The sequence below is a fragment of the Sander vitreus genome, chromosome 2, assembly GCF_031162955.1.
Source record: "Sander vitreus isolate 19-12246 chromosome 2, sanVit1, whole genome shotgun sequence".
Lineage (NCBI taxonomy): Eukaryota > Metazoa > Chordata > Actinopteri > Perciformes > Percidae > Sander > Sander vitreus.
The window spans coordinates 30,619,864-30,644,633 of record NC_135856.1 but is presented as its reverse complement, the minus strand read 5'-3'; the positions used below and the strand labels follow the sequence as shown (position 1 = coordinate 30,644,633).

At 42.4% G+C, this 24,770-nt stretch overlaps 1 protein-coding gene across 1 annotated transcript; it reads right to left on the bottom strand.

The window, feature by feature from the left end:
* Window positions 1–8,913: 8,913 nt before the first annotated feature.
* LOC144530499 (neuronal pentraxin-1-like) lies at window positions 8,914–13,831 on the bottom strand. The gene is made up of 5 exons (XM_078270091.1): window positions 13,310–13,831; window positions 12,674–12,881; window positions 11,706–11,947; window positions 11,110–11,289; window positions 8,914–10,179 (listed from the first exon to the last, which is right to left on the bottom strand). Exons 1-5 carry the CDS (start codon window positions 13,736–13,738, stop codon window positions 9,958–9,960), a joined length of 1,281 nt encoding a protein of 426 aa, XP_078126217.1. The 5' UTR covers window positions 13,739–13,831; the 3' UTR covers window positions 8,914–9,957.
* Window positions 13,832–24,770: the final 10,939 nt, after the last annotated feature.

The window sequence follows — 24,770 nt, the reverse complement described above, 5'->3', positions numbered from 1 at the left end:
AGTATGTGACTGATGGTATTGGTATTTAGTACAGTAAGTTCATGTTGAAAATTATTGGTTTGTACATGTACTGAACACAGAACTAGTTTAAATAGATCGAAAACTGCATTGCACAAAGGCAGGTTATGTCCTTATATTGGGCTAACTATGTCCGTTTTGTTTTTGTATATAATCCTACTGGTTTGCTTTGCATGTCTACTAATTCTTATAAGTTTCCTTCTGTTTTTTGCACATGCCAATTCCCACCTTCAACTCCGCCTCCATCCGTGGAGGAGACTTCTCCATTTGACTTGCTCTCCCCAAGGCTTCTTACATTGTCACACATGTGCAAAGGTTATCTTAAAGTGCCCATATTATGAAAAAATCACTTTTTCTGGGATTTATCAGAGTATATAGTTAGTTATTATAGTTATTTTGTGTCTTTGGTGCTTCCACACGCATACAAACTTTGAAAAAATAACATCCATGCTGTTTTGAGTGAGATACGGGTTTCTGAATGTGTCCTGCCTTCAGTCTCCGGTGTAACTAGCCGAGACGAGGGGCCTAGGGGGCTAACCGTTAGCATGCTAGCGCTAGCATGCTAGCTCATTCTCAATGGCAAAACACTGCTACAACACACACAAATTCATCCTAATCTACAAAATAAATTGTACAGAACTACTTACATCCCTGTTCTGCAGGTATTCCACGCAAAGTTGGAAGTGCGTCCTGATTTAGAAGAAGTCTCCCGGCTAATCCTGCCTTGTACAGGCCGAAGTTGCAGAAATACTTAGCTAGCTCATGTAATCCTTACCTAGCTACTGCGCATGTGCGACTGACAACAAAGATCTTACAGAAGTCATTCTGTAGCTAAAACAGAGACCTGACACAGGGTGAAAAGAGGAGCTGCAGCAATGTGCAGTACAACAAAAATATGGTGTTTTTTTGAAAATTAAACCATGTAAACCTATTCTGATACAATCTCAAATTACAATTAAAGCTGCAAGCAGCGATGGACGGGCCCTCACGCCTCTGTGTGTGTCGGGGTTACTGGCGGACGCTGCTCCTTGCGACCGTGCATTTGTGTGGCACTCAGACAATTAAAGCTGCAAGCAGCGATGGACGGGCCCTCACACCTCTGTGCACGTCGGGGGTACTGATGCTGCTCCTTGCGACCGTGCATTTGTGTGGCATTTGTGTGGCACTCAGACAAATGTCGTCACCAATGAAAAGGGAACTACCTGCTGAGTTCATTGATATCTCACATAAGACTCTACCTTAAACGGGTCACCAGTTATGAAAGGGGGCGTGGCTTAAGCATAGGGGGGCGGGCCAAACCATCACCAATGAAGAAGGAACTCTCTGCTGAGTTCACCTCACACAAGACTCTACCTTAAACGGTTCAAATGTTATGCAAAGTGGGGCGTGGCCTGAGTAAGTGGGCGTGGTTAAAGTATAGGGGGGCAGCTCAGTATCACATGTAGACCGCACATTATAAGTTTCATGTAAATCGGATGATGTTTGTCATATAAGGCTGATTTCCTGTTGCCAGCGGGGGAGCACTATGACCAAAAGTCAATATTGGCTGTATATGTCCTCAGGCCTGGACTCTTGTTGAATGTGGGACATTTCAAGTAGATATGACAATGTACACTGTAGTTACAGCCACTTTCTCATTCATCGCTAAACACTCAAAATGGCCGCCACGCTAAGCCCACACCGTTTAACGAAAAGTTTTTTCTTTTAATAACCTTTCATCGTTAAGGTCTTAAGATGACACAGACCAAATTTGAAGTCGATCCGATGAAATCTCTAGGAGGAGGAGTTAAAGTATAGCACCTTGACTTTAAGGCCTACTTCCTGTTGCCACTAGGGGGCGCTGTGACTTTGAGTCAATTTTGTCTGGTAAATGTCCTCAGAGTCATTCTTATGAATGATGAAAAGTTTCGAGCCAAGTGGACAATGTATACACTTCCTGTTGCGATGGCGAAACGCACAAAATGGCCGCCCCGCCACGGCCATGCCCTATGACGAAAAGTTTTTCTTTTAATAACTTGTCATCGTTAACATCTTAAGATGGCACAGACAAAATTTGAAGTTGATCAGAGGAGGAGTTCATTAAAGTACAACATGTGGAAATGGCCAAAATCGCACTAATTCCGAACTTTCAATTAAAAATGGCGGACTTCCTGTTGGGTTTAGGGTATGGCTCCAATGAGCTTTTTTGTACGTCTTGACATGCTACATATGTGTACCAAGTTTCGTTAGTCTACGTTAGACTTACTGCAGGGGCTCAATTTTTTAAGTTTTGTAGGGTCGCTAGCGAGCCATTTTTGTGTGCCTATTCCTGAAACCCTTAAAATACGTATATTTTCACCAGACTTGATGCAACCACCAATTTTGGTGAGTTTTTGAATATGTTAAGCCCCTCAAAAAGGCAATTAATTTGCCGTAATAATAATTCCTTCAGTTCCAATAGGGCCTTCGCCGCTGTTGGCACTCGGGCCCTAATTATCAACCTGAAAATGAGCATAATATGGCCACTTTAAAAGACGATTTTTCTTTGTCTTCCTTGGCTGGTTCGTGAACTGCTGATGCTGCCCACGAAGCCCACTGAGACATGTGTGTGATAGTCAAGCTATATAGAGCTCAACAGTCCCGCCCACAGCGGGTTCCGGAAGTAAAAATACAATGCAATTTCTCCATTGACAAATTGGAGTATAAGCCATAAAATCGTAACTTTCGATGGTAGACTTAAAACCAGCATGCCGACCCATGACTCAGCAATTGTATATGCTCATATAGACACCACAAATCATGGGACACTACCCTTGTTTTGAGATAAATGTCTTTTATCCACGATGTCTTGGATAAGTACTTCATTACCTACAATCCTGAACAATCCCACAATCCCACAGTGATGCCTCTGATTGGTGGAACTCATGCTGGTGAGGAGGGGGGGGGTGTCAGTACCCAATCTGTGCTGCCTGCACGATCCGTCACGAGGATTTACTACACTGCACGAATCATGATCTGTTCCACGCTTCTGACGTTAGCCTGGAAGCTAACGTTAGTTTAGCTAACAGCTAATTCGGCTAACCGCTAGCTGACAGCTTGATTCAGTCTAAAATAACGTTAACTCAAACTTAACACTGGGTAAAGCCGTCTACAGCTGACGTAACAGCCGTTATATATGTTAACGGTTATTTTCAGGTTTTATTTTGAGGGTCTTTTAAAGTTATTACATGCTGTCTCAGCTAGCGGTTAGCCAAATTAGCTGTTAGCTAAACTAACGTTAGCTTCCTTTGTTCAGTGGTGCGCGGTGGTTTATGGGAGGAGTAGTTCCTTCGTTCTGAGATGATGATATGTACACAGTCTTGTACCTTTGACTTTTTTGGGATTTTCTGTTCATTTTTTTACTCAAAATGATACGTTGTATGCTTATGAGTCACGTACCACCTGGTTAGCCTAAGGCATGGTCTAAAACTCTTTATATACGGATTTTTCCAGACGTCAATGGGAGAAATGAATGGGAAATTTACTTCCGGAACCCAAGGTCTCTCAGAGGAGGGGCGGGACTGTTGAGCTCTATATAGATAGGAATAAAAACGCCTTCGTTTTTTCAAAGTAGCTGGCTGAAAAAAGAAGCGGGTCCTCTCTGTATGGGTCTAGACAGATCTTTGTTTAGTGGAGAGTCTCCTCCTGTCATGGCCTACATTCACCTTGAGCCCAGGCTGCCCAGGAAGCCTCATTATCCTCCCTGCATCTTTCCTGGAAGCTTCTGCTGATCAGTAAATGCCACAATTTCCACTCCCTGCTGTCTGAGGGAGCTCTCGCCATGGGAGGAGAACGGAGAGGAGAGCACAGGAAGAAGACGAGACTCTTTCTTTCTTTCTCACTCTCCTCCGAGGAGAAAGCTTAATGTTGGCACTCCACTTTCAGGCATCTGCTGCGTGTCAAATCCTTTAGACCATTTCAAGTCTTGGAGCTTAATGGAACAGCTCCAGTGACATAATTAACTAGGCTGTCAATAATCCAAAGGCTTCACCATTTTACTGATCTTTAAAGGAACGTGCACCCCTTTAGCAGGCATTCTTCTCCATTTTAGTTGTTGAGTACGGCACCTCCAAACTCTCATTACACGGTGCTGCTTTGTCACCCCAATGTTAACAAGAAAAGTTGCTGCAGCATTATTCCTGTCTTGCCTCTGCCACCGGGGACAGCTTATGAATTAATGAGATGTCAGCAGAGATGTCATGTCTTTATCCACTCTATCTCTCCAGAAGAAAAACAACCTCTATGGTGGAATTGATAAAACGTAGCACCATGATTCTGGTCTCTGGTGGCTTGACTCTGGGGGCCTCATCTTTAAAAATGCTCCCTCCTTCTGTTTTGGTTTTAGCTAAAACGTTGAAGTTGTTTTATTGCTGATATTTAACAGAATTATAGAGTCAAGAATAGTGTGACATTTCGGAAAATAGGCTTTTTTGCTTGCTTGCTGGGAGTTAGATGAGAAGATTGATACCACTCTTATATCTGTATGCTAACTATGAAGCTATAGCCAACAGATGGTTAGCTTAGCTTAGCATAACGATTAGAAATGGAAAAACAGCTAGCCTGGCTCTGTCAAAAGGTTTAAAAAAACCTGCCTACCAGTACCTCTAAAGCGCATTAATGCATTATATGTTGTTTGTTTAATTCATACAGAAACAAACTACTTTTAGCCATGCTACAGAGAGAGCCATGCTCTGTCTGTTTGTTGGTTGGTTGGTCGGTCCATCACTTTGGTCCTTTCGACAACTACTGAATAGATTGCAGTGAAATTTTCATCATAAAGTCAAAAATTATTTGTGTCCAATACTTTGTTTAGGTGCTAATTAATAAAATGTTAGCACATTAACACGCTAACATAAGATGGTGAACATGGTAAACATTATGCTAAACAGCAACATGCTAGCATTATCACTGGGGGAATGTTAGCATGCTGATGTTATCATTTAGCTAGTACAGTCTCACAGAGCCGCTAGCATAACTGTAGACTCTTAAGTGTCTCTTTGATTGAGTGTGTCTCAATTTGGATACTTCCGTGGGTACATTTACATGTAGTACACTGTGTACACTATATACTCACTTGCGTAGTGCGTACATTTTGACAGGGCAGTGTTGTCTCAAATCGCACAGGGCCATTACGCACTGACCGGAAATTACTCTTCATTTTAATGGTAAATTGTAGCCATGCAGAGCATTGCCGTACAGTATTGTTATTGAAAAACACCCATGTATAAACTTAAAAAATTTGTAGGCTGTAGTTCGGTTTTCGCCGTTTCCATCGCAACCTCTGCAGTTTCCCCGCCCGCCATTTTCACAAGTTTGAAAATACGTTGGTGGTCCCGTCACTTCCGCTCCGTAGCAAAATGGCGACCATTAAGGGAAAATAGTGTCCAGCGTTCCACACTCAATGTTTTGACCGTTTTAAGTGCAGCATCGAGGTACTCATAGTGCACTGCATTTGGCTATATTTTGTCAATGTGAACGCACTATGTAGGCTACTCAAAATAGCAAGTGTAAGTCAAGAGTGCGCAATTTGAGACACAGCATTAGTCTTGTTGAAAACTTTACTTAAAGACATAAGGTGATGTTCTAATAAACTAGGACACCATCTTCTTATCTCTAGTATGAACCACAGCATCTGTTTACATTGCCAGGTGACGAGGTGCCCTAGAATATGTGCTCTGCCAGCAAAAGATTATGTAATGCTGTACATTTGAAGCAGAAAATTACTAACAACCCTTCAGCGCTTATGTAAAGGCTTTATGGGACAATTACATTGTAATCAATGTACTTTCTGTGCCAGCAAAGGTAGGCATAAACCCAACATTTCAATATGTAATGTTGTCAGTCAAGATTGTTAATAAATGAGGTGGCTTGATCTTTGTGTCTTACGTGTAAGATCATCCTTTAGGCCGCGTGGATCTATTTTAGTCCGTCCACTTCTGCACAAAACAGTGTCTGGAGCACAAATGCATTTGCACTGCTGACATAAATTCTGTCAGGGATTAGCAGCACTACACTGGGAGGGTATTAGCTGAGTGTAGTAAGCAGACCTGGTGATTATGACTGTGTGCCCATTGACGGCATCAAAATAAGAGGCAGGATTATCTGGCCATTGTCCATTCACTTCCTGGCTGAAGCAGTCGTAGAATAACCTGCTGTTCTCAAAGAGTTATATAACAATAGTGGATTACGTTATTACGTGGTAACACAAAACAATGTTCATCAAAAGAGTTAAACGTCTTTATATTTTTAGCGTGCACTTTTATATTCAACACTTTCTGATAAATTCTAACTATGGTTGGAAAGTTCTTCTACAATGACAGCCGCTTTGGCCAACACCCACAGTCTTTTTAGCTATTCTGGTATTTTTCTATAAATGTAATTGGCTGATATACCCAAGTGTTTTGGTATCCATCTGCCAACGTGGCTAAGGGACAAAATAAATTGTTTTCTGCCTCTGTGTGCGTGTGTTTGATGCTGCTACAGGAATTGTATTAATGCCTTGTCATTCTTTTAAAATGCTCTGGAACCTGGCTGCTGTCTGCTGTGCATCATGGGAGATTAAGGTAATGCAGACTCTCTCTCTCTCAGCTAAAGAAAATCCACTTCAAGGTCAGGCTTAAGATCAACATTTATTGAACAAAAACCCCTGCAAGGTCCTACAACTTTGCCTTTCCCAAATAATGTTTCAGTCAGGGCTCATTGACTTTATTCATGAGCTAACCACATTAAGAAGTGGAACAGCATTCCATAAAACACAATGTGATAACAAATGCTACATTTTCTGCTTAGAGGTGCAAACATTGGAAACGATAAAAACAAAAAAAAAAGAATGAACGATGAACATTTGCATGTAAGATGTTGTATAGGAGTTGCAGTTTAAGTTGAAGCGCTCATAGCAGTTGAAGTGTCAGTTGAATTCGAAGCATTGAAAAAGTTGTGATGTGTCTGTTGAAATGTTAGTTTCAGGTTCAAACCATGTAGACAGTTGATTTTTGTGTGCTCTGTAGTTGAAATGAATGTCGAAGAGTAAGAACCGAAAGCAGGTGAAATGTGAGCAGAAAGAGTTAAGAGATGTCAGATGAACTTTAAATAATGTAAGCAATCAACATTTCAGTTGAAGAATGTGAATCTGCAAGCTCATGTTTCACTTGCTCTAGCAAATGCATCAGACAAATGTCTAGCCAACCTGGCCATAGTTGGGCCAATCACACCCGTTTATCTCATGTGGGCCGTTTGTGAGACGATGACTGGCGACTTGCTGAGTCTTTGGGCTTAACGCAAAATATATGATTATGTCATTTCTGGCTTGTGCACCCTTTCATCGCGGGACACTACGGCAAGCATAAACCTTGCTTAGTAAAGAGGAGCACTGTTGAAGCATTTTCAGAAACAACCAAGAATGCTGCAGCTGATGTGGAACTTTCTGTTTAAGTCCTATTGTCAAATTCTGAAGGCCAAAACGGCAACACTTGTTCACAGACATATTGATGCTACACCATCACAGCTCTTCTCCACACGCCGTAGTCTGCTTATGTTTGTCCATTGCTCAGCGCTAGGTGACACTTTGATGCTCTGATTGGTTGTAGGTCTATCCAATTGCGTCCAGAGGCAAATCTAAGATGAAAGGTTCAGACAAACTCGCATTTGCGATTTGGTGTGGCGATGTCAGGCTAGTACACAGGAACTGTTAAAGCATCCATTTGTATGTAAGCAGTGACAGCAGTTGAAGTGTCAGTTGAATAATTAACATCAGTTGAAGTGTCAGTTGATATATTGATGCTAAAAGTAGTTGAGATGTATTGTTGAAAGCATGTCTGTGATCACAGATGTCTGTGATGCAATCCTTCCTGAGCTAAACAAAGTCTACTTCGAGGTCTACCTTAAGAGCAGATGAAGTGTCAGTTGAATTTGAAACACTGAAAGAAGTGTAAGAGTTGAAATCTGTTAAAAGTTTAATGTTGCCCTGTAGGCAGTTGAAATTTCAGTTCTTATGTGAAGAAAGCTAACGAAAGTCCACTAGTTTCAGACAGAAAATGAGTTGAACATAAAACCTGCAAGGACCTACAACTTCATCTTTCCCCAGTAATATTTCAGTCAAGGCTCAATGGATTTATTCATAAGCAGAACACAGAGGAGTTGAACCTCTTTAGACGAAACAGAATGTGATAATGAGACAAAATGTGGTGGATATATGAGCAGCAATTATTCAGCACGACATGACATGATAAACAGTTGAGGACCTAGCGGTTTTCATAATGAAGAAAATATGTGTTGAAAAACAAAGAGAACATCTTCCTGCAAGAACAAATCAAGTGTTGTTCTGATTTATTTTGCTTTCACCACTTGACGCTTGAGGAAGGAATTAAGTGTCTAATTTGAATGCAGGAACTGTCAACAGCCACATCTCTTCGATGTAAATATTTGGCGCTACAGCAACAGGTCGTCTGAGCGGACTGATAATGAAAAGTCCAAGCGTAAAGTGCTGTAGTTTTAGTTTAGGCTGCACTCACTTGAAAGGCTCACGTGACAAAGCACTTTCTGTTTCCCTCTTTCGACAGCCTTGCTGTCTTTAGTGCCGCCACTGCATCTCACAGCAGCAACAACAAAGCAGCGAGCGGGTTATCGTCTGCAGTCAGCTTAAAAAAGTCAGTGCACGCAGACACGGTTCCATTTCTTTCCTCAGGCACCCTCCTTGTGTCCTTCGCTGCCTTTGGACATTTCTTTAATCTGGCAATTAAGCTTCTCCTCTTCACTGTTTGACCATGGTAGAAATGTTATATCTGATCAGTGATTTGCTCTCCTGCACCCACTCGCTCTGCATCCCCTTCCCTCCCCTCCCCTCAGTGCTCTCTCCCTTCACATGTTTGGATGCACATAACCAAAGCCAGGAACGCGCTGTGACATTAAGTATCACAATTTTATTACAAAAATTAAATTCTTCATCTCTCAGTTTTTGCCATGCTTGGAGCATATAACAATACAGTAAAAAACCCAGACCCAGAGAAGATAGTAAAGCAGATTTCAACAATGCTTCCACAGCACTCTTTCATTCATGCTGTTACTATACACATACTGTTACATTCCTAATACAGAGTAGTACAAACACCTGCCAAAAACACGTCATGTCAGATAACAAACTGTAATCAAATTACATTTACCAGAGAAACGAGAAAAATCAACCCAGCTCAGAAAAAGGCAAAACAAAAAAAACGATAAACATTGAGTTTGCAACTTAAAACATACTGAATGTGCTGAATATTTGTACCAGCCTAAGGCATCCAGGCTTTGTAGCGATGTTGGCAAGTTAACGGCATTCTTACAGAAACACTTGAAGCGAACAACGATTACAAATTGACTTGTACCACAGTCTGACTCTGCAGTGTCCTTCAACGTACCCTCCTCTCTCTCCTGGCAATCTCTTCGTCAGTCACAGTGCAAGTTCCGGAGGGGCGGGGCAGAGTGAAGGAGAAGGGGGGGCTTCGCAGGGAGCTGTACCAGGATTGGATGGCCAGCGTAATCTCCCACTTTCCAGAGGGAAGGGGGTGGGAGAGTTTTGCAATTCCTCACTTGGATTGTGAATTGTCCAAACATAAGGCCAGCAGATTGCCAGCTGCCAGTCCAAGTCGAAATAAGCCAAACAAAAAAGCTTAGGTGTGCTTTCAACTGAACGTCCGAGAGAAAAAAAAAGAAAAACAGATACCAATACTTTATCACCGAGGTTTCCAAGATGAATTGGATACATTTTTTTTCCTCAAGATGAAAAGTGTTGTTTTGCACATAAATACCTAATAAGAATGATAGAAATCCCAGATTCTAAGCTTACCAATAACTCAAATAGTCTCTAACAAACATCAAAGTGAAGACAAGAACGACAAAAGCTCAGAAATACAGAGAGGCCTTTCTGGAACGGTGAAATGCAGTTCAGTTGAGCGAACGGCAAGGCTCGAAGGTCCATTTGGTCGCTCCGCCAAATATTTCGATGTTGCTCTCCGTCCAGGAGAAGACGTTGCCAGCCGGTGCTTTGCTGTTGCAGGTCGCCAAGTTGTAGATCTCGGCGATAGAAAGTTTCCTATTCCAGATATTTAAGTTTGCTAGTTCACCGACGAAAGCTTGTGTGGCATCAAAGCCTCCTCCCAATGTGTCCTGTGGAGAAATGCAGACAAGTCTTAATCATCTTAGCGCTCAGGTGGACATCAAAGCTTGAATTGAAGTGTAAGTTATCTGATCAGGAAAGGTGAAGTAACACTTCCTGTGAAGACTCCTGCAAGATTGATGTGCATTAGAGCACAAAACCATGATAGGATTTTGTTATACAGTCTAAGTGACATCATCGGAGAGAACTTTTGTTCTTAAATATGGCTTTAGTTTGAAAATGCAAAAATGTGAGCAAATGGGTTATATTTAAAAATTGAATTTATTTTTGCAGAACTCCAGTCTGGAAACCATTTACTTTCTGTAGGCATGATTTTTATTTAGCAGTGTCTCTTGCGACTGCACCTTCGCCAAGAAGATAGTGGTTGTAAAAAATTAAAATAAATAAAAAAAAGCACTTACATGTGGCTCTTTGTAGTTTGGCTTAGTGGAAGCTAATGTACTTCTATGTGATTCTTGCTATTCTGAGTTCGTACCTTCATGGTTAAATGCACTTATTGGAAGTCGCTTTGGATAGAAACGTCAGCTAAATGAAATGTGATCTAATGTATGGAATGTAATTTGGCCAAATGCTTGAGTTGCAACACGGTCTCACAGCAGTTGGTGAAATGGTCAAGTCATTTTTAATCTATTGATTTGTGTACACGGACATGTTTATCTCGTTATACGGGTCTCTTCCTAGGACAACAATCTGACTATCTACAGTAAATTCTCTGTAATTCGTTACAATCCTGGGATGATACATTGCACACCAATTTGACTGGGCAGCCTTAATTGGCCACCTCTCCAATGTCCCCACAATCTCATTTCAGAATGATTCCCATTTTTAACTTTTATCCAAAATGAAATGCATAATTGTGTCTAGAGATGTTCAAAAATGTTCAGAAGTTGCAATCACTGATGTAAAAAAGAAATATCCACCTGCTCTTGTCCCAGGACCAGCACTCCGTCTGGTTTGATGGGGTGGTACGGTGCCAGATTTTCTCCACTTCCCCGCATCACTCCATCCTGGAAGGCTTCCCACATCCCGTCACGGGTGGTCCACGTGATGCACAGGTGATGCCATTTCCCGTCATTGATGAGAAACGGCAGCTTTGCAACCTGCAGCAGAGACATTGGAAAAATGACGTCTTTCTCTCCAGTTAGCAATCTCTCTTTCACACTTTAGTAGCAGAGTCACTCCCCACCGCCTGAAAATCTATTGCTTCCACACCTTCTCTTCTTCCTGCTGAATCACTTCCCCTGTCATGTATCATTTCCTCTAAAAAAAGACCCCTCTGTTGCTCACCTTAGCACCTATTTTTATTCCATTTCCAGATCTGGCACATTGTTGTCTGGTTACTCATCCGTGCACAAAGTATTATAACTTTTTCCTACTGTTGCACCCACTGTAAGTTGTTCTGCATATTGACATGATAAATGTACAAAGCAAATGCAAAAAAGGCCAAAATGAAACCCTGCAAAGGTAGGCGTATGTGTGGAATCAGTCTCTATCCACGGTAATCAGTTTCTATTACCTTGTCATTGATGAGAATCTCCATAGGGTTGTTCCCCCACTCGATCAGCACCAGCTCGTTGGCCTGACCCGGTACAGCGTAGGAGAAGGGTGTCCCCACCCCAGGAGAGGCGTTGGACTTGATCCACAAACACACGCTGAAGGAGTACATCTCCGGGAGGCTCCTCTTGGCTTTGGCGTACATGTAGTTGGTTCTCAGGGGGAAGGTGAGCTGAAACTTATCTGTTGGCCTGGTTTCTTTACCTGTAGAGGAAATGTCCGTTATTATAGAGTTTTTCAGCGTTTTGTATGTATTTAGGGATTGGGAGAAGATTGATGATGAAGATTATGGGATGTATATGATTCAATTCATGTCAGTTAGTGGAAGAAACAGAAGAAAAACAAAGATTGTCTGAAAATGTAATCGATTTTTTTTTCTTCACAATATTAAAATTACCACATATAAAAACACATTTTGTCGGCTGCCTGTGTAGAAGGGCTCTGTCTCCCTCTCTCGCACATACGCACGCGCATTTGCACGTGTTGAAAAGCTGAACAAGCGAACACAACGCGCCAGCGCGAGGCGCACCCTGCTAACTTTCTCCGCCTATGACCTCTGCATATGCATATAGCAACCCCCCCCACATGCAAGATAGTCAGTCAGGTTTTTGGCTTTGGGAATCAGAAACTCAGCGAAGCAAAAGTGCAAACAGGTCTTGAGATATGCAAAGCAATGCAGCTCTCCCCTCTCCTCCCTCACACTATCTGTGCGCAACGTGATGGTTGCGGCATTTTGAACGGCTCCACGTTGCATTGCTGTAATACTGAATGTGTCAGTTCTTTCTAAACACTGAGACGCCATTGAGCTTAAAAAACAAACAAACAATTAAATGACACCTAATCTTGTTAAGAACTCCCGTGGAGCCACATTCAATGCCGTGAAAGTGGTATGCGCGCACTCCGTCCCACCTTGGAAATCCCCCAACGCACCTTTCTCCAGGTCTGTGATCCGATGGTGCAGAGTGGTGAGCGTGGACTCCACTCTGTTCCGCTGCTCGGTGTCATTCCTGGTGCCCGGTTTGGTCTCCTCTATCGTGTTGACCCGGGACAGAACCTGCTTCTCCATATCGTCTATCTTGTTCTGGAGCAGATCTTTCAGGCTGTTCGCCTGCACGGTGTTGTTCCCTCGACTGTATTGCTGCATCGGACAGAGGGAGACAGACACTGGGTTACAGGGGCACAAGGAATACTTTCTCCGGTCTTAAACTCCCTGAAACAGCAGCCTGGTCCTAACTGTGCGTGTGCGTGTGTGTGTGTGTGTGTGTGTGTGTGTGTGTGTGTGTGTGTGTGTGGGCGCGCGCATGCTCTGCGCCAAATTATTCAAAATGCAGCTTTACCCTGCACTTGGTTTACTTCACATGATGCTTCTCTCTCACTGTCAATTAAAAGATGAACGAACTAAAGCACATGTGCATCTCCAAGCAGAGCCTGCTCAAAGCCAGAACAATGTTGCAGCAGTGTATATTAGAGGCTTAACCCTCCTTCTAATAAACAACCAGGGAGGCTAATTGAATCAACTTTTGACCGGGTCAGCGCTGCTCTCCTCTCCTTTTTTGCTTTGCCTACCTCCAGATTCTCCAGTCTCTGTTTCAGCGTTTGTAAAGTCTGTCCCAGCTGGGCCAGAGTGTCCGTGGTGCCCCGGGATACATCCCCCATCGTGTTCTTCGCCCCCGGCCGTCTCGCGCCGGGTCCTGCCGCCGGGAGGCTCTGGCTCTCGCATCGGCTCAACTTTGACGTTAGTTCCCTGATCGTCTCCTTTTGGTTCATAATGGTCTCCTTTTGCTGTAGCACGGTCTCCCGCAGCTGCATGACCGTGGTCTTCAGGTCCTCCGCCGGTCCGCTGTTTTGCATCGTGGCCGCGCACAAGTCCATATCCTTGGGCACCGACGTGCAAATAAACTGCGTCTGTCCGAAGTCTTGCGCGGAGCTCTGAGCAACAGCCAGGCAAGAAAGTAGAAAAAGTTTCAACGAGAATCCGTCCATGGCTCCAGGCATGTATGAGAGAGCGAGAGAGTGAGTGTGTGTGAGTGTGAGTGTGTGTGTGTGTGTGTGTGTGTGTGTGTGGTGTCTGTGAGATTTCAGCACCACGGAACTGTCCACTGAAGCTGTGAGCTCTGGGCGCTGTGTGCGGTTTATATAGCAGACAGAAAGCAGCGCAGATTCCCCGCATCACTGAGGGGAGGCAGCGGCTTCTGCTGTACCCACAGAGGCCAGCCCCTTATTTAAGGTCGTCCTCACTGTTTGTAAAGCACCCACACAGTGAGGCTTTACAGTAGCAGAGAGCGCCTACACTATAGTAAAAGGAAAGTGTGGAATATCAGACTTAAGCCTGCATTGGAAGTGCAACTAGACATGATGTAGACTCAGACCATCCTATGACGTCCTTATACTCTTCATATGGCTTTATCAGTGGTGGAAGAAGTACTGGGGTCATTTGCTTTTGTGAAAGTAATACAACAATGTACTCTGTTACAAGTAAAACACTTTAAGTAAAAGTACAGAAGTCTTGTCAGCAAAATGTAGTTAAAAATAACACAAGCAAAAGCACTTCTTATGTCCTTACATAGTGTCATATACACGGTAGGATTCTTATCCAGGATGCATTATTTTGTGACCAGGATTTTTGTTAAAGTTGGTCAAGGCGGAGCTGATTTTTACCCGTGTTTGACTGATTAATCTGCAAAACATTTTTTAGACATTTTTGTCCACAGTTGAGTCCTAACAATCGTATTTAGCTGTGCACGTTTTTTTAAATTTAAATCAACTTGTTGTATCTTGAAACAATTCAATTAAAAAGCAGGTTTCCGCACTGGCGTAGCCTAATAAACAGATGACTTTGATGAAACAGGTTGATTTTGCGTAGAAAATTACACACAAATGATAAAAATTCACTTTTTATGATAAAATAAAAAATGTAAAAAGGACTCCAGACAATTATTGGTCCACCTTAAATTAAATCCGCTCCCCTTCTGAGCCTGTCCCACGGTAAAAGTCGCCATCATCATCATCACACCCCCCCCCCCTCTCTCTCTCTCCCCCTCTCTCTCTCCCTATCCCCCACTGTCCCTCTCTCGCGTTTTTTTCTCTCTCTCTCACTCTCTCCCCCCCCCCTCTCTCCCCCTCTCTCGCTTTTTCTCTCTCTCTCTCTCTCTCTCTCTCTCTCTCTCTCTCTCTCTAGCTCCCTCGCTTTTTCCTCTCTCCCTCTTCCTCTCTCCCCCCCTCTCTCTCTCTTTCACACTCACTCTCTTCCCGTAAAATCGCGTCGGAAACTGTTGTTTGGGTTTACAATGTTTGCTTGTCGATGAGGTCACACCGGGAACTCACACTACATGCCTAAACTGTAGCCTATTTGTTTTCTCGTTGTATGATCTGTTCTATACTGTAAACCGTCGCTTATCGCTTAACTCCGAAGGGTTTTGAGTGTACAGACACACCTCTGAGTGCAGCAGTGAAGAGACAGAGGTGTTCAATGTCACAGCCTGCGAGAGAGGCTTTGCGCTGAAAGCAGTTATGTTAACCCCAGCACTAAAGACGGATGCGAGAAAAGAGAAGTGAAATGTTTTCAAATAGTTCAAACAGACCGTTACGCAACTACCCCTGCGGCTCTCACATTAATAAATATGACATACAGAGCGAGGGAAAGGGGCCAACTCTCTGACATAGATCTTGTTGGGATAACAAATCATCAGTGACGGCAGTGACGTAGGAAGGACACACAGCTGCTTGGAAACAGCTTGGCCTAAAGTGAACTTCATCCGAACTTCTGCTAGATTTTTGTTTTTTTACCATCACAGTGCAGGCTAAAGGATGGGGCGAAAGACTGACAGAACTCAATGGGGAACCACTTCTAAAATAAACACATTTCAGGGTGCATTCAAGACTAAAGTTTCCCCTCAAGCAGTAACTTATACTTACTTAAAATAAACCTATTTCTGCAATCCAGTGTTAAAAAACTAATAAAATGAAGCAATATTAAGAAACTACGGAAGAGTATTGGGGCCACATGTGAAACATGTATTTGAGTCCTGAGTTTAAAGTCAGAATTGTGAGATCAAAGTCAGAATTTCTGCAACTCAGAATTCCGAAACTCAGAACTCAAATACATTTTTCACATTGGTCCTAATCCTCTTCCGTATAGGAAACAGCACCCTTGTCTTATCACTCATATGTGACAAGAGGTTGAGAGAAAACTTTTAAGGGTCACAATTCAAAAAAGGTTGTAAACCACTACTTTAAACTACAGGCTATATGCTTTTGTGAGGAAATGTGTGGCATCTTTCCTTTTCAGCTCAATGTTTTTTAAATTGGGTACTGGTGAGAAATGTCCTAATAAGGCTATATATATCAATTCAATCAGGAGAGACTCCGTTGCAGATATGCAAACATTTATTAATAAGATATAACCAAGTAAGTACAAACAATTATTTGGAGCTTAGACTCAATTGTAAAAGGGGTATCTATACAAATCTAATGTTTAGGAAAACCAAACACATCCCCCAATGGAATCTAGACACTGGTGGTGGTGAGAAAAATCCGAAGACGTAAAAACAAGCCGTCAGCCGGGAGAAGACCGAGAACACCGTCGAAAATGTCTGGAGGTAGAAGGGGAGGAGGCGGGTCGCACTCTCGTCTGAACATACAACTGACAGAAGCAGGAGAGAGAACAGATTTAAAACATGGTAGTATGCTGTGATTGGTTAGAACATAAGTGCCCAATTCTAATTGGTATACAGAACCGTAACACCCACTGCCCAGCTGATCAGTTAAAGAGAAGAGAGACAACGTAATAGAAGTCTCCCTGACAGAATTTACGCTGAGCTACATTTCAATCAGGAGAGACTCCGTTGTAGATATGCAAACATTTATTAATAAGATATAACCAAGTAAGTACAAACATAATTAGTTGGAGATTAGACTCCATTGTAAAGGGGGTATCTATACAAATCTAATGTTTAGGAAAACCAAACACATCCCCCAAAACTTGAAAAGAATTTAAGTGATTAAATGACAAGCATATACATACCTTAAAGCCACCACAAATCTGTATGGTGACACAAAACATGAATGTGTTAAATAATCAGTGAATAATTAGAGTAATAAACACACTGAACCATACTAGGTCATAAGTCACACCCCAAAGACATATGAAACAATACGTTGTTGCAAAACAAAACCTCAGCAATTTAGGCCGGAACAAACACAAAAACTTCTACAGATATAAAAACAAAAATACGTATCAGCAATTCAGGCTGAACACAAAATCTCGGCAATTCAGGCCGGAACGAACAAAAAATGATCAGCAATTCAGCTGAACACGAAATTTCGGCAATCCAGGCAGGAACAACCACAGACCTCTGCAGTTACAACAGCACTTGTAATTATAAGGCAAAACACACATCAGCAATTCAGGCTGAACATAACACAAAACATCGGGAATTCAGGCAGGAACCAACTAGAAGCTAAATAAAATCTAAATTGATCAAAACAGTAAAAACAATACATCAGTACCATTGAGAACACCACCCATCCATATACCACCACCAGTTATATGCAATCTTACCACAATCAAGGTTTAAGAGATCTCTGGTTATTGATGATGTCTTCTACATCAGGGAGAATATATGACGAGTACGCAGAGGAAGCCCACCGTCCAAGTTGTTGTAGAGAAGTACTGGAGACCCCTTGACTAGCAGCAGTAGTACAGCCCCTATTCTAAATGAATGACCCGCTTTGGTGAAATGTTAGCTTTGATAAGGACTAGTTTCAAATGCTGGTTAAACCAACATTTCGACATAGGGAAATCTCCAGGAATAACAAATAAGAGTGACAGGGTACTACTCTGAGACCTGTAAGATAGATACTTAATCATAGCTTTAAATGGGCAAAACTGTGTGTCAGTGCGGGCAACAATGATTGAACCAGCGCCTCCACGTTAAGAAGGCTGAACACAAAACAAAACCTCGGCAATTCAGGCCGGAACAAACCCAGAATCTCTGCAGACTTTTACTTTTAATACTTAAGTACATTTAAAACCAGGTACTGTTACTAAAGAAGGGTTTTCATTGTACTTTTACTAAAATAAATATATGTCTGGTTATTTGTACTGAGATTCAGTACTTCCTCTACCACTGTTCAGAGATCAATACACCACCACCAGTTATATGCACGCTTACCAGGATTATGCCTAAAAGATCTCTGGGTTGCGATGACATCACGAATGTAAGAGGAGTAAACAGGAAGACCATATGCCGAGTTGTTGCTGAACCGAAATATAGCCGGGAAAACCTCTAGTATGAGCCTAGGCAATGAGTAGTTAATCTTAGATTAAAAGCAATGAAAAGAAGCAGTGTCTCTGCGACTTAGAAGGTTAGTGTTGTAAGGAGTACAACTTGAATGAGGTCAAATGTCATGAGTTAGCTGCGTACAAGGTCAGTGATAATGTCACTTAATGCACTGCATAAATGAAGAGTTACAATAGAGTATTTACCCATGCTGCGAAAAAAAAAAACAGGTTAAACATGCTGCAAAGAAGAAGCAATTTGAACGTGCAGAATATGAAGTATAGCTGGCCGTGCTGCAAAGACCGTGTAAAACATGCTCATAACGAGACATTGATATGATGAGATCTATAGGGTGTAGCAAATATGAGAATCCCATTGCAAAGATGAATTCTGTTTAAACATATTGCAGACCTGAACTGTACAACTTGCTGCTAAAATTCGATCAGTAACATAAGACAATAACGACCGCCTTTTGCCCAGTAAGATGGACTACCACCACCATACTTAGGATAGGGATTCCCCCAAAACTTAACTCAGCAAAAGAAAACAAGTGCCACACATGTATTATTAATATAGTGCCTTAGTAATACCCAGATACCAATTGACGCTAGCGTGGTTAAGACAGAGAAGCCATCCGCACGATGACGATCATGTGAAGCAAGTGATTACCAACCACAAACAAAAATAATTGTGTCGACATGCCCAAAAGTAATCGTAAGTAGTGATAGAAAGTGTTTGGGTAGATACGCAAAATACTCACCTTCAGCGGGCAACGCAGAATCTAGGTAAAAAGTAACAAAATCAGACATAGGATACCGCAAGAAGGATCCATGAAATAGGAAGTTGCGATGACCCTAATGCTGATAGGAGGACACGCGACCCATATGCACCATGCTGAGTTTGGCGCGCCCATGAGTAAGACAACACACTTTAATGATGCAAGACTAACTGCCGAGGCCAGCCACGACCACACTACGTACAAATGCAGAATATAAGTGCCTTATGCATTCTGCTGACGTCAGCATGGCTACTGACAAATATCACGACAGCTCCGAAGACAAACCTTAACGTGTCATTCCCTATCGAGAAAAGAATCTTACACCTGCCCAAGTATTAGAACAGTACTTAAGCCCAGAAACATCACGAATATGGGAGAAAAAACACTTACGTACCTCCTATGCCCATTAGATGCTAACAAGCACTCACCCGCCGTAGCATTCCAGTGACTGCCATTTGACGTCACCTGACACCAATAACTTACATCTGAAGCGTTAAAGACTTAATTCGTACATTTTATATGAAAAAACACAACAATGTATAAATGCTCCATAGCTTGTATCTCACGGTGTGCTCCATACAGACGTTTTATTGTTAAAAAAATAAAATAAATAAATAAATTTAAAAAAGCTACCGTTACTTGTTAAGGTAACTAGCATTCTAGTTAGCAACAATTACCCCTTGCCTACATTATTCCTAGTATATAACTCAATCTCCGTCTCTGCAAGATTGAAACAATTGAGTTTACTCATGCACAACCACCAGAAGACTACAACGTCGGACAGGCTGCTCATACCACAACTACGTAGGTAAGCTCAGTTTGCAGCTGCGCTCAGCCCTAACATACTTCACTGTCACCATCCAGAGCTAATACATCCATGTCCAGAGCAACATCTGTTGAAAAGCTGAATCCACCTTAAATGTGCATGTAAATGCGCACTTAAATTTTAGAACGTAGCTGAAAAGATAAAAAGCAGCTTGCCTAGTGAGCCCATAGAGAAAAGATGTGCCTGTCTAAGTGCACAATTAACCTTAAAGGAGAATTCTGGCCAATTTTTACATTAATCTTGATCGCTATAGCTACGCGAGTACTTTCGATAGAAAAAACCCCGACCCGAATCAGTGCAGGTAACACGGAGAAGCTGCACCTACGTACTAAAGCGTCCCCTGAGCTAAAACGGCAGTGGTCGGGGCAAGTTTTAGAGTGCCTTTGTGCCTCTTAACAGACACAAAATGCAATTAATATGTCTGTGCCACATGAACAGGGCCCTTACGTGTCAACAAGATGCGTTTTCAACTCAGACATTGTTTAAATTCACCTACCCTGGTCCTTGTATCGATCCCGCCGGTAGATAGCTTGCCCTGCTAGCTGATAGCCATTAGCCGTTAGCTGCTAGCTGCCGTCCAGTGAGTGTATTCAGACAGGCTTCTGTAATAATCATCCCAATAACAATCCACGGAGCGGTGGTGGTGTGGATATGTCCTCCAGAGGACAGGTCATGTCACGTCCTGAAGTGTATTCCATTTTGTTACTGTGCAATCCACAGACATCGTTTATCCCATTTCCATGTAGTTACATAGTCACTGATATGGTCATAACCACTACAGTGCTCAATTACCTATTTTGAGGGGGAAATAATCTAAACCTTTCGCTGCGAAGGCATGATCTTTCCTATGCAGGACATCCACCAGACCACCGGGCGCTCCGTGGATTTTTATTGGGATGATTATCACAGAAGCCTGGCTGAATACACTCACCGGACGGCAGCTAGCAGCTAACGGCTATCTAGCTGTACACACTCACCGGAGGGCAGCTAGCAGCTAACAGCTACTACTGTTTATTTTAGGGGGGAATACACTTAAAGACGTAACATGACCTGTCCTCTGGAGGACATAGCCACACCACCGCCGCTCCATGGATTGTTATTGGGATGATTATTACAGAAGCCTGGCTGAATACACTCACCGGACAGCAGCTAGCAGCTAACGGCTATCCGCTAGCAGGGCAAGCTAGCTACAGGCAGGATCGAGACAGGGACCAGGGTAGGTGAATTTAAACAATGTCTGAGTTGAAAACGCATCTTGTTGACACGTAAGGGTCCTGTTCATGTGGCACAGACATATTAATTGCATTTTGTGTCTGTTAAGAGGCACAAAGGCACTCTAAAACTTGCCCCGACCACTGCCGTTTTAGCTCAGGGGACACTTGTACATGTAGCTGCAGCTACTCCATGTTACCTGCATATAAACTCTCCTTTAAAAATAAAGTCAATAAGTAAAACTTTTTTAGAAGTGGGCTATATGTATGTCAGTATTAAAATTAGAAACCCATTCATTAGAAATAGTGACTAGGCCCACTTTTACTTCATTTTGATGTGTGTTATTGTTACTTGAACCAAGTAAAAAATAAAAGTTTTTTTCTACAACTGAACATCCATATGGTTTACCTTATTTCCTCCTCTGCCAGTCACAGTAGGCTAACACCCATCAACCACTGCAGAGCTTGTGCTAGAATGGAGTCTTTTTTTTAATAAGTCACAGGTTTGATTCCAACTGAAGAGTTACCGCTCACTCTGCCACCAATGACTTCTCCCTTCCTGTCGCATCAGCGTGGCAGAGCGCTGCGTAAAACGGCCATCAAATAGAACCATGCAAACAAACGTGCAGTCCAAATATTTTAACAACCTTTTCATTTTTCACTGCTACATTTCAAGAGGTTTTATTTTTTTAGAGTTGGGCATGACTTCACTGCAGCCGTTGGCTAAGATGAGATGAAAATTGACCCATCAGTCCGCTTTCATTTGTTTAATTATCGATCCAGCATGTTGTAATCAGCAAGGTGCCAAGCTGAAGGCGATACAACAGCAGATATAACAAATGGTTAACAGCAGAGCCTAATTGCCGTGGCCCAAGTACGGCATGTAACAGATTTCCCCTATCTCAGCATATGACCATTAAAAAACCAAGCGATACTTATTAGCGCCCATTTTCTGAACGGATCAACAAGTCATGCTTCATTCATTATCTTCAGCAGCATAAGCAGCAATGCAATGCTCGTATTAAATAAAATGGGAGCAAATGGGGCCCTTTTCAATGCTTTTGATGTGAAGGAATTTATTGTTAGTGATCAAGCTGAGCAGTGCTTCCCACTGGGACACAGCCCACCTCCTATACAGTCAGGGGTGAGGAGCTGCCACATATGTCTGTTCAATATTCATCTCCGATCCCACGCATTAAAAAGTGCTGCAGCACCATATGTTCGGCCATGTTTTCTCTCATTCTCACCATGTGCTTGGCACCCAGTCTGCTGTAACACTGATGAAAATTGCATTACATGTCACTCAGTTTTTACTGAGCTTTTAACTAATCCAATTTGTTGCAAGGAACTTTTGGAAACTGTGGCACTGTTGCAGGCATATTGTTGATTTATTTTTTTACCAACCCATTCTGTCTTACTAAAAACAAAGTATGCTGCTGGGACTTGATATTTGTCTGTTAAGTGTGTTCTGCTTTGTGTTCGGGCGGGATATACACACCAGTCTTGAGCTCACCCGTTCCTTCTTCCACTCCAATGTCCAGAGTGTTGTGGAACGTGGAGTTAGATCTACGCATGCATCAGCCGGCAGGCCGAGCTGGACTCCAGGGGCTGGTGTGGAAAAGGGCTGAAATCCATAATGATCAGTCTCCCAGGCTCACTGAATAATGCAAAGCTTTATAATAGAACCCACTCTTTAATGGCAGAGATAGATAAGAACAATTTCACACACTGGCAGCAAAGTGCTTGCTTATTTATCCAGCATCTAAGAGAGAGAGAGAGAGAGAGAGAGAGATGATTTGGTGGTATGGTTTGTCCTAAGATATACCACCATACATTTTTTTTTTATTTTTTTTTTTATAGTCACTGCTGCACCACATTTAAAAAGAAAACAAACTATATCCTGCATTTCTTGGTCAGTATACCATTTTATTCTCCCTTTACAGCTCAAAGTAACTGCAGTTTTAATTGTTAAACCTATTAACTTGCTCTCTTTGTTTGCTCTGTCCGGGTTCCACACAACAGGTAAGCTTTACTGTTGTTCCCTCTGTACACACTTCGCTGCTTCACTTCTGACTGCCGAGAATCAAGATGTGCTGCCAGGTAACCGAAGGCTCCTCACAGCAGCTTCGCTGTCTTTGCTGCACTGACGTCTCCATTTATAACCGTCCCACAGAGAAGGAGATGAAGGGGGAGTCAGGAGGGAGTTGTCCTATGGGGCACCTGAACTGTGGAGCAGTCTGCTGCTATGCATGTATTCCCACTGGGGACAGCAGGTATTTACCATTCATACATGCACATAGAACAGCTGTTGTTCCAACCAAAAACCATAGACTGCTATGGCTGTCTATATAGACTGCAAATAATAATGAACGAAGCTTCCGGGCCTCAAAAGTGAAGCCAGTGCGGAAGCACCTTAAACCTGCATTCTATCTAATTTCAGTTTCTATAGACGTCTACGGTAAAATGACCCTACTTACTTGATTTATTACCTCAGTAAACATTTTCATAATGACAACAGATGATAGCAGGAGATGCTTTAGGGGCGGGGCAACACATTGACCTGCCAATCAGGACAGAGGCTTAGCAATGCTAACCATGCTAACCACTGTGTACAATAAAATAGCCATGAACTTGTTATTGGTTGTCTGTGTTTTCATTCTAAACTTTGACCCTCTGTTTTCACTTCATCAAAGTTATTTGGAACATTTTGTTTGCCTAGTAATGCCTTATTCAGCGCTCTGCTAACCAAGCTAGCTAGCTACCGCTAGCGTTAGCTGGTAAGTTAAGGGAAAGTTTGTCGATTTTCTGTTCTGCCATACACGCAGAGGAATGGTGCCAGTTCCTGAAGGTCTGTGTTTACCTACCAGTACATCTCTACTGGATGACTCGCTTCAGAAGGGTTGAAAATCGGCAACTTTCCCCCATTAGCGTTTAGCTTAGCGCAGTGCCATTGCAATCATTAACAACACTGGCTTTGCAGCATCACCGCAAATTGCCAAACTCTAGGCTTTAAAACAGTGGTCCACAAACCAATGGGTGATGCCATGGCTGCTACGTCCACTATTTTTACAGTCTATGGAACACACACACACACACACACACACACACACAAATACACACACACACTGTTAAATGCATCAAGGGCTGTTATTTCCTTCAACATGTCCATGTACAGTATGTTAATGCTTCACAGGACTGACTGATTTGGCCTCGACCTTCATCTCTATAATTAATTGCTCATAACTTATATTAGACCGGAACATTGTTTTATTGATGTCTAGCCACACCAGAGAGTCATTTACTAACTTATTCCTCTCTGATTAAAACCCAAAGTGACATAAACAAATGCCCGTGGCATTATGTGTTCCACTAGGCGCTAAGCTAACCTCATCATAATTCTCCAAAGCCTGCACATTAATGCTTTTGCCACGACAGTGCTGTTTATCAAGCAGCTTGTTGGACTCCCTCCAGAAACAACATTTCCCCCATTAGGCCTTTCGCCTCAACTAGTCTGCAGCCAAAATTTATCTAAAAGAGGAAGTGGGTTAAGTCTTGAACATCAGACTGAAATGATGATTCTGTTTTTCAGAAGGCCTGTGTGAAGGATGTGTGGGAAAATAGATCTTTTAGTCTCTGGATGCTCCTGTGTTTCCTGTGCTGTATGATGAAAGCATGTCCTGCTCATAGATTTGGTTGTAATTTTAAATAGCATGGACTCCAAGACCGATTTGTGATGTTAAAGTATGCTTCAAACGAACTAGATCCCCTGGCATGTTGTCTGACCACCAGTCTTCAGCATTGTTGAGTTCCTGTAAAAATGTTATCAGTTACTCATATTACTTATTGAAAATAAAGTAATTACATTCATTACGCAACAGCAAAAGTAATTACTTTGGTTACTTAGGTTACTTGTTACTGTAACGTTACTGTC